At 33.8% G+C, this 13,785-nt stretch overlaps 1 protein-coding gene across 1 annotated transcript in view; it reads right to left on the minus strand.

Moving 5' to 3' along the window:
• Positions 1-3,022: 3,022 nt before the first annotated feature.
• RP1 (retinitis pigmentosa 1 (autosomal dominant)) overlaps positions 3,023-13,785 on the minus strand; it is a 147,677-nt gene continuing 136,914 nt past the window's right edge. Inside the window, exon 22 of the mRNA XM_004680039.1 lies at positions 3,023-3,092. Within this exon, the coding sequence (XP_004680096.1) occupies positions 3,023-3,092 (70 nt within the window). The remainder of the gene's footprint in view (positions 3,093-13,785) is intronic.

Raw genomic sequence — 13,785 nt, forward strand, 5'->3', positions numbered from 1 at the left:
GGTCAGGAGAGGTCTGCCACGCCATGTGGTCACCTCCGGGGCAGGCGGGAATCGAACTCATGGGGAAGTGGCTTTAGCTTCTCAGTGTTGTGCTTTAACCTGCTGCGCCACCAGGGAGGGCCCCATTTCAAATCTTAATGCTTGCAGGGAGGAGAACACACTAGCTAAAGGTCAATATTCCTTTCAGGTGCCACAGATTTCCTGTGACCATCCTCAACCAGGAATCCAGCTTTTACTCAAAGGGGTTTCTGTTGTGTCCTTAACCCAAACTTCCTTCTATTTTACTTCATACCTGCTACTAAACCTTCCTTGGGCCCACTGCCTACCCAATCTTACCTTGACTTGCGTATTGAGTACTGACTAAAAATTCTCATATATTTTATGCTCTAACTTCCGAGAAATCTACTGGACACTAGATACTAGGTAACTTCAGAACCATATCATTGTTTGCCACTCAGGATAGCAACTCATAATCCTCAATATATTTACTCTTTAAATCTTGACACCCAAATGCAGGCAGGTCTATATGAACTCTACCAATTCTACAAATGTAGTTTTCTATTGCTGTGTAACACGCCACCTTAAATATAAGAACTTAAAACAATTATTTCTCTTGCCAAGGTATCTGCAATTTGGGCCACAGAGGGGTCATCTCTACTCCACACAGAGTCAGCAAGTGCAGATGGAGACTGCATCCAAGAGGTCCCATGGGGCCTCTAATAAGGTTGAATACTAAAGATATAAAAGGTGAGAAAATTAGTACACCAAAACTAATTTAAAGACAGAAAAGATACACATACACAAAAACACATTTTTTAAAAAAAGAATGAACAGTTAGAAGTTCCATTAATGAAAGAAACAGTACAGATTCTGAAGTCAAACCATTTGGATTCAAATTCTAGATCTGCTTTTTCCCAATTTTGTGAATTTAGGAAAATTTTAAAAATCATGTGTCAGCTAGTTTCATCACCTATAAAATGGAATAATGATAACTACTTCATGTGATATTGTGAGGATTAAGTATCTAAACCATTACATACGTTACAAGCATTAGTCTACATATCAAACACTATACAAGTTTAGTATTGTTACCATACTGCTGCTATTCTTCACTGTACCAGGCACTAACTGGCATCTTAAGATAAGAAAATATGGCTGTTTAGTGATATGGTCACCATTATAGATCATTACAAAGTATCTTGAGAAAATTTATTAGGTCACATTCTTAATAATTAAAAATAAAATAAAGGAAAATAAGACCAATCACGATAGATAATGTACTATAAAAATAAAGGTACTTTAAGGAGGCCATAAAATTAATTATAATAAAACATTTTACATTATTTTATTTTTGGTCAAAAACTACTGATGAAGCATTTCCCACATACTCCTGTGTAAACACCTCTGCTGGATAATGCAACTTCATTATATTTGTTATCGGTGATGTTGATAACATGATCGATATTATCAACAAAGAACATTCAACAGTTCATTCCTAATTCAAATCTTCAGTTTAAAACTATTAGCATATATTATTCATATATACCAAAGCAAGTTCTGGAATTAATGGGTAATTTTTCTAGTTCGGATGTCATTTCAAGCTTAAGGGCTTATTGTGAGACACAGACCTTTGAGGTCCCTTGAAATTACTGAGAAAGTCTGAAACGTAAAATTATGTCCCTGTTAACACTCTGATACATGCACAGCCTTTGCTGTATATATAACTAAATAACAAAAAGCAAAAATAGAAGTCAAAGTACAATTCTAGTATCAGTAAATGTAAATGCTAGTTTAACCTACTTTTCAGAGTGCACATGGAATATCTGCCTCTCAGTGGACATTCTAATCTACACAGGACTTTCTTAGAGAATTAACCCCTGCTTACTTTCAAGCTACACACACAGTGCAAACAGTTTAGAAACATACAAGGTTTTAGCTTGGTCTGCATTATTAATAATCTGTATATAATCCATCTCATTTAGATCAGCTTTAAAATGTAAATATACTAATAATATAATTGTAGGTTGATTTGAAGACGATCTAGTTAGTAGAAAAAGCTAATCTCAAAAGACTTTAAAAAGAAAATTGAGAGGCCCTCCCTGGTGGTGCAGTGAGTTAAAGCACAGCACTCAGAATCTAAAATCACTTCCGCATGAGTTCGATTCCCACCTGCCCCGGAGGTGACCACATGGCGTGGCAGACCTCTCCTGACTTGCCCACTGCTCCCCTCAGCAGTGTACTTCGTCGATCCACCTGTTCTGTTCCCCACTCTGTCTCTGGTGAAGCCTCTCACTGCCCCTGAACCTCTGGCCTGTACCCCAGTTCTGTATGCACAAATAAATAAATCTTTAAAAAAAAAAGAAAAAGAAAAAGAAAATTGAGAAATAAATATGCAAAGTTAGTAGGAAAAATGACAGTTGAAATTAGTCATTTGCCCCCGACATATTTACTGAAGGTAAAAAGCATTTAGGGCTAAAGCTCTTCATGTTAGTTTATTTTAAATGAATCTATAATGCCTATTCTTTTCTTATTTTAAAATTTTTCAATCAATGTTTAAATTCAATGAGAATAAACTTGTATAATATAAATTAAACAAGGAAGGTAATCTTGACATTGAAAAAGATTATTTCACATGATTAAAAGATGAAAAATGACAACAACATTTACCATTTGCTTCCTCTTGTATTTTAAGTTGATGATCTATTTGCATTTCTGCAAAAATAAAAGTGAAGTGCAATTAATAATAGAACTGTCTGATGGCATTATGAATGGAAGAAAAGGTAGTGTGAGTTTAACTCCTTAATAGTAGCAAATCCTCAAGCTGAGTTTTAAAATATGGTAGAGAATTTAACATTACAAAGACAAATCTTTAATTATGATTTTATTATCATTGTGAGGAATAATATAAATCTGTTGTAAAGGACAAATTATCAAAGGGGACAGTTTATGGGCAACTGAAGAATGTTCCATGATGTCCAGTTGTATTAAAATCATCTTGTACTTTCTTCTACTGAAGTTTTCATTAATCCTCACCTTGAAGATAAAGTTCAATTTCTGAATGAATTATGCCCAGGGACATAAAGGGAAGCCATCTGAGGGGAAAGAAAAAAAGAGAGAACATTTTTGTTTTCCAAAAGTTTTACAATAAGCTTGATTCTGCATTAAATTTGCATGTTAAAATTTAACTAAAAAAGTTTTTTTTTTTTTTATGTCAAACACATTCCAATCAACTCATCATTGTAGTAAGGCTGACATCACAAATGTGGTTGAAAGGATAAAGTATGTAATTTTCTAAACTTACTTCCATCTACTTCCTTAGGCTTATCAATACTAAATCACTAAAGCCTTTAAATGCACTGGGGTTTCATCAGAGCACTCCCCATATCAAAATGTTACAAAGGCAAGGGCTGATCTGAGACTTTAATCCTGATACTGAGGTCATTCTAGAAATGTCCTGCCCATTCATTAGGAGAAATTTGGTTCAGAAATATAATGCCCACTGTTTTATTTTAGTTTTTCTTTTTCCCCACCACCATCCATTATGCCCTCTTAACCCTTACCTTTTCCAATTCATTTTAGTCTCAGAGCCCACACAATATTTATTTACACCCACTAGTTTTGTAATTATTTTTCTTTATCAAATCATCTGCTATGTAAATGTTCAGTATTTTTTTACTGTCCTAATTTGCTTTACTGTACATAGTTTTCTTAAACTCCCCCAGTTTTGCTGATATGGTTGTACATCATCTTTCCTTATGGATAAATAGTACTTAATTGTATAGATATAATACATCTTCTTGACCCAATCTTCTATCGTTAGACATTTAGATTGATTCTATGACCTAGCTATTATAAATAATGCTGCTAAGAGCATTGCAAAACAGAGCTTATAGATTCATATTCTCTAGATACATGTCCAAAAGTGAAAGGTGCTGGGTGATATATTGTTTCCATATTTAGATTCTTAAAGTAAAATTAATTTTAAAAAGTGATTGCTTTTCATAATGGTGGCACAATTCTACATTTGCAACAACAGTCGAATAGGATCCTCTTTCTCTACATCTGCTCCAGTACTTGCTGTTGGAGGTCTTTTTAATATGTGCTATTCTCAGAGGTCTGAGATGGCATCTTATTAAAATTTAAACCTGAATCTCTCTCTTACTGGAAATGATAATGAACATATTTTCATACACCTATTGGTCATCTGCATATTTCATTAGCAAATTGTACATATCTGTTGTCCATTTATTAATTGTGGTTTTTAATTTTTAAAGTGTGTAAGTTACTTATATACCTTAATTCAATCAGTTGTATACTGTATGAATATTTTCTCTCAGTCAATAGGATATCTTTTTAAATATTCTTGTATATTTCTCATTGTGAAAACACTTTTTAAATGAGGTAATCTCAAATGTTTATTTTTTTCCTTTATTATTCCTGCCATAGTACTTGAGGTTCCAGAAATATTCACCTTTATCATTGATGTCATGAGCTTGTTGTCAATGCTTTCTTCTAAATATTTTATTGCTGTAAATCTTGTATGTAAATCTTTAGTCCATTTCTATGTATGGAGTTAGAGAATAATCCTACTTCATGTAGACTATGTATTGCTTTCCACTTTTCCCCGTACCACTTATTAAAGAGACTGTCTTTTCTCAACTGTATGGTCCTAGCTACTTTACCACACATTAAGGATATTTGCATGGATTTATTTCTAGGCCTTCAATTCTATTTCATTACCTGTGTATCTATTTTTGTGCCAATACCATATTATTGTTTTAGGACTGTTTATAGTAATGTTTGAATTCAGATAAGCTTCCCTGTTTTCTTCTTCTAACTGATCTAAACTTTTTACATTACTGCCAGAGATAATACTTGGTATAATTTTGATCTCTGTAGATATAATGACAACTTACTATTTTTCCTATATGTAGTTTATTCTTGAAAGTTTTCCATGTGTACTTAAAAAAAAGTACATGGAGCAGTTGTTGAGGGGATTCTTCTGTAGATGTCTATTAAACTTACCTGGTCTGGCTCCTCATTTAAGGTTAATATTTCCTCATTTATTCTGTCTCATTAATTTGTCCAAAGTTGTAAGACAGATACTAAAATTCCCTAGTTAGTGTATTATTACTTCAGTTGCTAATCTTTTATGCATCTTGTTGCTCTTATCACTTAGTATATATGTATTCACTAGTGTTATTTTTCTTGTTGTATTAGATCCCTCTTTGTAATACAGTGATATCTTTATCTTTTATTACATTCTTTTAATTGAAAATCTTTTGTCTAATATAAGTCTAGCTATTTCTGATTTTTTTCAGACTGCCATTTGCCTCTAGAGCTGTCTTACAGCCTTTAACTCCAATTTTGTGTTTGTATTTGTTGGTAAAGTGTTTTTTGTAAAAAGCATAGGCTGGTTTTTGTTTTGAAATCCATTTCCCCACTCTACCCCTTTTAACCAATGAATTTAGGTCATTTACATTTAAGGTGATCTTTAAGATCTTGCCTTTTTTTTTTTTTTTTTTGGCCTGTTTTGACTTGGCTTGTATTATCTGTTTACATTTTGAGGGTTTTTTTTTATGTTTTATGTTATATTTCTGTTGAGGTTAGTATATGATAGATTAGTATGTGACCCAATGAACAGTCTGCTCTCTGATTCATTCTGATGGGTCAAATTGTTACTCTCCTCCTCCTCTGTCTTCCTTCTTGTCAGTATGTTATTCAATTTTATTTTTTTCACCTCTATTTTCATTGTTGATTTGTAATAGCTTCCTTAAGATCTTTTCATGTGCAACTTGGTGCTGATCAATTCTTTTAATTTGCTTTACAGTGAAGCTCTTTACTCTTTATTTTATTTTGAATACTAATCTTATAGAATAAAGGATTCCAAGCTGGAAATCTTTCTTTAAATATACAAAATAACTTGCCAATCTTTTCATTACTTGCAATACTCCTACTAAAAACTCTTCTGGCAAATCTGATTGATGATCCCTTATAGGCTACCCTTTTTTCTTTTAATGTTTTTAGTATTCTCTCTTAATCATTGACTTTTAAAAGGTTTATTATAGTGTGTCTTATTTAATTCATTTGGAACTCCTTGGGCCTCTTTGAAAATGATGTCTGGTTCATTTCCCAGATTGAGAGGGTTTTCATAAAATATTTCTTTAAATAAATTTTTTATGCCTTTCTCTTTTTCCTCTCCTTCTATAACTCCCATGATCCAACTATTGCTTCTCTTTAGGTTAACCAAAAGACTCTTACACTATTTTCTATATGTAGACTGTACCTTTACACCTTTGAAGTAGTCAAAGAAGTGATCTCATTAAGGAATAATAAGCAAAAAGTTACTGGGGGCAGAGAGCACTGAAGGATCACTCCTAATGAAGTCAGGGATTCAAGTTCTCTATTGTGCTGTGGGTACTAGAGTGGTGTATGGAGATCCACAGTCATCTGCTCCTTAGACCAGCTCTAGGATATTTCTGAATATGAGATCTAGTGCTGGGCATGGATTATAGCCAATATGGGTTCATAAACCAAGGGTTGTTCTTTTCCAGGGCCTTATCTTGGGGGTGGGGATTATTTTGTTGTTAACAGGTAACTAAACTCTGCTTTATGCAAGAGTTCATTTGTTCTGTAGGTTTTAGCTCTGATGAAGTGGTGGCAGGGCTATCCCAGCATTGGCTTTGGATAGTAGCTTCCATGAGTAAACACAAGTGATATGACTTGTTTTTCCCTGCCAATTCAGTCTTCAGACATTTTATATTGAGAGGCTAAGGCTTATAAGGAATCTTCACTCTGCATCCCTGCTCCCATGTTTTCCCAACAGTGCACCGTCTAGCTGAGTGCCAACTCTGCATACCCCATTATACAGTGTAATACTGGGACTCAAGAGTCCCTCATATTAGTGTATGCCCCAAGCTAACAACTGTAGAGGGTTTTTTACAGCAGCCAGTCCACACTCTCATGGGTTTGTTGCCCTGATATAGTTATAAAGTCAGTTCACTTAAAGTTTTCCTACCCCTATTCACTGGAGAGATACTCTTACTATGTGCTGGGGTTGTCTGTTTTTCCTTCAGGAGATTTGTTTATGTATGCTTTAATATAATCATGAGTATGTGGAGGAGATAAGCCCAGTAATTTTACTCAACCACATCTTGCCAAACACCCATTAGTTCCACCATTTTAATACTTCTTCTACTGAGGTTTCTGAATTACTTTTACACAGATTTATCAATTACTTTTCCTCAGTGCCTCCAAAAAAATCACATCAACATATAATTTGGTGAAAATATTACTATTCAATACTTAGGGGGTGAGTAACAGCTCATCCTGACAGCTTCCCTATGAACCAGGCAAACTTTTATGTTAGAAGATCCTTGTTGTGAAAAAGTCATGGCTAAGCTCAAAAAAAAAAAAAAACTTTTAATGTAATGGCTTTGTGATATTATCCTCTCAAGCTTAGGTCCCTTAACTAAGTTATTTATTTCACAGAGCTGCTGTGAAGTTGAAATAGTTATATAAAAATATTTATGTACTATTATGTGATAACATAAATGTAACTATTTTAGCCCACAGTCAAACATACTTCATTTATTCCATCTATTCATCTATTCAGTAAATATTTAGAAAGTATCTGTGTGTCAGGTACTTTACTAACAACCAGAGGTACAAGGAAAACAGTTCAGACAAGGAATCCAAGCTGAGGATCCTTCAGGGTAAAAGAAGAAAACAGATGCATAATGGAATAAATATACAAAAAAATGTAGGCAATGTAAGAAATGTGAGAAATATAGATATTATAGGTGTTGAAAAGGAGACTCACCAACTTTGAGTGCCAATAATGGGGAAGTAAAAAAGTAGGAACAAACAAGTATTAAAGAGGTAGTGTTGGAGATGAAAGTTGAATGGTAAGTAAATGTTGACAGGCAAACAAGAGGTGAGGGGGGGCACCATGGAGAGAGAATAGCACTGGCAAAAGTACAGAGATGAGGTTATACGGGACTAAAGCACAGAAACCTTCTGGAAAAGTCACTCAGAATGAGTCCCATATGGGGACTGGATATGAGGGGGGTCACTGGATCTGAGAACATCAAGGAACAGAGACTGAGCTATGGGACTTATTTCATTATCTTGGTCTAAAAATCACTATATTATACTAACAAGTAAGATATAAAAATGAACTGTGAGCATACACTTCTCTACTCAACCATCAGGACTGTCATATCTCCATTTTTCAAAAGTTCTAAGGTTCATTTCCTTCTGATAACCTCACTCGGTATTCATTCTCTTCTTCATTTAGAATCTAATAACATACACAACTTGTTCCTTAATTATACAATCCTGATTTACTTTAGTTTATGTATCCCACCCTTGTAGCTAGATTTTTATCTCCATAATTTCCTTTATATGTCAGAACGAAAGATGTCAGTCATATTTTAAAGATCATAGACTCTGGATTTGATGTGGAGTCAGACTACCTGACACTAACATGGATTAATGACCCATGTTCATGGTTTCTCTAAGTTTTGATATCCTCATTTGTAAACTGTAGCACCAATACAGTAGAGATACATGATTAAAATATACATAAATCTATCTAAATTTATCTGATGTGGTAAAAGGTTAATAAAAATTACTACTGTATTATCAGACACAGTATTTTGTATATAGTTGGCATTATAGCAAATATATTTGTAATTATTATCATTCTCTCCTTTTTGGGTATGTCATAAAGAGGTAAGCCTTGAACAGCAATTTTTGTAGCAGATGGCCTAGCTGAATGGAGCAGGGATGGACACCTGACCCAGGCTTACCCTATCAGATAACCTCTTTTAATATTTTGACCTCAGCAATATAGAAACTTTGACTATAAGGCACTGCTTGGAGGCGTCACAGTTTCTATATTAGGAGGGCCAGTTGGTTACTGTGTGACTCAAAGCTAGATATAAGTCTAAGATCTGGGAGGTAAGAGCTCCTTGAAAAACTTGTTCTACAGAGCAAAAAATTAAGATTTTTCATGGAGTCACCTTGAATATCCAAAGAGAGTGAATGAATTGCTGATAAATTTCTAGTTTGTAATATCAAGCTTTACTTCTTAAGGTTGGGTTTCATGAAATTTACACTCAAAGTTGTCCTTTCCAAAATTAAGCTTTAGTGAATTTCTTATCCTTGAAGCCACATCTAGGTTATTGAATGATTAAAATTTTCCCCCCAAAAGTCTTTTTACTTGTTTATTCTATCTATAAGAAGTCTCTTCTGTGATTGCTCTATTGTTTTCAGAAGATACTGTACTAAAGCAATGCTATGGCCCATAAAGCAATAGTTTTAGAGTACTTGATACCAATTAAAAGTAATACCCTCCATATTTCTATAGGCTCAGTTTTCTTAAAGACTAGAAATTATCAAAAGTATTAAATCATAATTCTTACAGTTGCCATAATTTCTATAGAATTAACATACTACTTTTGTATTATCATTAGAGCTTTACTCTTGCGCCACTTTTAAAGAGTAGAACAGGATACAAAGAAGTAAACTTACTTAACCTAACTAATTCAGAAATATGTAATTTCCAAATTTAATTTTTTTAAATAGAATAGGATAGGCTTTATTTGTTCTAAGTGAGAGCTACTTGTAGCACATGAATAATCTCTTCTGTATACTTGCATCTATCTACCTGCATAAGCATGTGCCCACATCCATCCTTTAATTTCTATCTTAGATTGTGCACAGAAAATGATCTGAGAGAGCTAGACAAAGGTAGCCATTGACAATTGTGAACCACATTTTTACACTAGGATATGAAAATTCCCCGAAAATGTGTTGAACAGAAGGGAGGACGAGAGCAGTATGACTTGAGAGGTATTTAATGATATCAAAGGAATAGGGCAAAAACCAAGCAGAAAGAGCTTGTTGGCACAAGAAACTATATATACTATGAAGCCACTAGCAAAAAATCATACTCAAGTATGCTTTCCACATCATTGAGCCAGCTAATTTTCAAATACAAATAGAGAAACAAACAAAAATTTCTTTAAGTCTTTTAAGATTAGACAACTATGGAGTGTGTTTGTGTGATTTTGCCCTACACCATGTGGTTTATTTTTGGAAGGCAAAAAGTATAAATAAGGTGATGTAGATTAAATTTTGTCTGAGATACACTTCAGATATGGCAATCACTCATTCACATGGAAAATAGCAGAAGAAATACTAAATACTTATAAAAAGATTCTATGTCTCCACCCCCATTCCAAAAAAAATGAGCAAGACTCATCACTGAGCCTCATTCTGTCAGTTCACCACCATCACTACTTGTCACTTTTATACCAAGGAATGGCTCAAACTGACAAAGAAGAGCTCAGAAATCTGCAATAGCACAAATACATGCTCAGAATAGCAAGGAATGATTAATAGTGGCCTCTTTCAGAAAAAAAAGATCAGCAAAGTTAAATGATTGCTCACTGTCTCATGATAATCTTTATTATTCTCTTCTCCCTATAAAACAGTATTTTACATTTATGTATTTTATCAAAATTTCAAGATCATTTCTTACCTATGTTTTGCTACATATCATCTCCCCCACCCCCTATATCCCAGAAGGGGAAAAAAATACCCTTTGTACATAGAGTGAATTGTTTTGAAAATAAAATAACACATAAACATTTTTAATGATACATCTGAAGATGTTATAGAGAAAATGCATGTAAAGTTTAGATGATCTCTAAGGTTTCTTCCAGCTTGGGATTCCATTGTAATTTTTATTAGTCCTCCTCTCCCTCCCTTCCTTTCTCTGTTTCTCCTTTCTTACCACCCCATCGTTTCTTCCTCCTTCCTTGCTTTGAGATTTTGCCAAGTCTTAACTCGATGCAAGAAGCCATGTTGGACAATAAGAACAAATAAGATTCTATTGTTAAGAAGCTTGTCAACTAAAACAAACATGTATATAACAATGACAATGGATATTATGTGGAAAATGTTACAGGGAATTCTAAACAAAGCACTGGAGGATTTTAAGGAGAACAAAGATAAGTCCTCTTCTGGTTAAGCACACAGAGAAAGCTTCAGCGCAAGGATATCATTTTATCCTGGGTGTTGAAAGATAAGGATATCAATAAACAGAAAAAGAATAAAATGAGCTAAGACATGTGAGGTTACAGAGTATTAATATCCTTACAGAATATCCAGCAGAGGAAGAAAAATATACACTAATGTGGAAAATTAGATAGTAAATCTATAATGGTAGAAAAAACGTATTCACATAAAGCTTTGATTAAATAAAAGTTCCCTTGTCAACTGACATGATGCATAAGAAGGGTGCTGTTTATACTGGTATTGTCCTAGTTCTTTTCCTACCCTCCCCTCCTCAAATAATATTCTCAACTTCGCTCTGTAAATTACTTGGTTCATGATTTTTTTTTTTTTACAAATTTAATACATACTTCTTGATTTTTTCCACCAATTTAGTATATACTTCTTGAGTAGTAACTATGTTCTGCTCTGTGTTTGTGCTGTGGTCACTGACATTCTGTGATTATACTCCCATAAGTGCTTGGGCCTTCATGTGCAATTTTCTTAGAATAACCATCAAAGCTGGCACAAAGCAATTAAGCAAGAAAAATGCTCTGTGAATAATAATGACAAAATGGTGGACGGGTGATTATTAGCCTTGCTATTGTTTAAAAATCACTTGCATCAAGATCTAGCTAATTTTGACAGTGGAGCAATGATTATGCAATAGAACAAAGAAAGTATGTTCAATAAATGGTTCTGGGAAAACTGGGCTGCTACGTGCAAAAGAGTGAAGCTAGACTACTACCTCACACCATACACTAAAACCAACTAAAATGGGTTAAAAGAACTAGACATAAGACCTGAAATCATAAAATACATAAAAGAAAATACAGATGAAGCACTACATAACATACACTTCAGTAACATCTTCAAAGACATCACCCAAAGCAAAGATAGTGAAGAGAAAAGATAAACAGCTGAGACTACATCAAAAAAAAAAAAAAAAAGAGCTTCTATACAGCAAAAGAGACATTAACCAAAATAAAGAGACATCCTACTGATTGGGAGAAAATTTTTGCACACAATACTAATGATAAGAGACTAATGATAAGAGACTACACAGCGCTGATGAAACTCAACAAAAACAAAGTAAACAACCCAGTCATAAAATGGGCAGAGGCGCTAAAAAGAAATGTTCAGTATGACTTGTAATCAGGGAAATGCAAATCAAAACCACAATGAGATACCATCTTACACCATTGAGAATGGCATATATTAAAAAAAAAAAAAGACCTAGCAACAACAAATGTTGGTGAGGATGTAGAGAAAAAGAAGCTCTCCAACACTGCTCATGGGAATGCAAAATGGTACAAGCACTATGGAAAGTTGTGTGAGAATTCCTCAAATTGCTAAAATGGAGCTTCCATATGATCCAGCAATTCCTCTCCTAGTTATATAACCAAAGGACACAAACATCAATTCAAAAGAATACCAGCATCCCTATGTTTACTGTAATACTGCTTACAATAAGTAAGCTAAGAAAAAAATCCACATGCCCCAAAATAGATGACCCAATCAAGAAGATGTGGTACATATATGCAATGGAACATTACACAGTAATCAAGAAAGATAAACTCATGCCATTTACAAAATATAAGATGATTTCACTTACAGGAAGACTGTAGAGGATCCAAATTAGGGGTCTGGGAAATAAGTAACTGTAATAAAGTAAAAACCGAAATCAACAGGCAACTATAAACCAACCAGAGACACTCTGCAGTGGGTGGGGGAGGACGGAGTAGGATCAAAGTAAGAGTGGGAAGAGAATAAAGGACTATGGTGATGGTGCACGGGTAAATTGGTGGTGGGAATTTCACGGTGATTACATCAAAGATGAAAAAGCATACATTGTATAAAAATGAAGAATGATGTAAAAATATATAAGATAATAAAATATAAATTAATTTTAAAAAAAGAAAAGAAAAAGATACAGTCCTGCTGATATTTGAGGTCACTGACTGGGAGCAATAGAAAATGCACTCCTCCCTACCAGACAGTAAAAGTAACCAGTAGCTTCACTTTTTCAAGACTGAGATAAGTAAACCATGTTTTGCTTGAGAATCTATATGAGAGGGACATTGTTGTTATTTTAAATATCTAAGCTAACTCTATGTATCATTCTGAAGTATGAATATTTAAAAATGCACATTAAATTATAAATTTGTTTGTGCATGTCTTAGTGAGTTAAAAACATATTTAAACCTTTAATAACATTAAACTTTTTAGATTCCCTGTTCTAATTTCAATAACTCATTTAACATGATTTGTCTTAGGGCTTATGGCATCTTGATTAATATATGATCTCAGTCAGGAACAAGACAAGGGTATCCACTATTACCACTGCTCTTCAACATAACATTGGAAGTTCTAGCCAGAGCAATAAAAAAGGAAAAAGACATACAAGGAATCCAAATAGGGAAAGAATGAGTAAAACTGTCTTTATTTGCAGATGATATGTTAATCTACATGGAAAACCCTAAAAACTCCACAGAGAAACTAATCAAAACCATCAACCAGTTTAGCAAGGTAGCAGGGTATAAAATCAACACACAAAATTCAGAAGCCTTCCTATACATAAATAACCGATCAGAAGAAGCAGAAATTTAAAAAAAAAAAATCCCCTTTTCAATTAAAACAAAAATAATTAAGCACCTTGGAATCAACATAACAAATGAGGTAAAAGACCTATACAAAGAAAATTACAAAACACTGTTAAAA

This window comes from Condylura cristata, unplaced genomic scaffold (genome assembly GCF_000260355.1).
Source record: "Condylura cristata isolate star-nosed mole 26May11 unplaced genomic scaffold, ConCri1.0 scaffold00009, whole genome shotgun sequence".
In the NCBI taxonomy this organism is placed as follows: domain Eukaryota; kingdom Metazoa; phylum Chordata; class Mammalia; order Eulipotyphla; family Talpidae; genus Condylura; species Condylura cristata.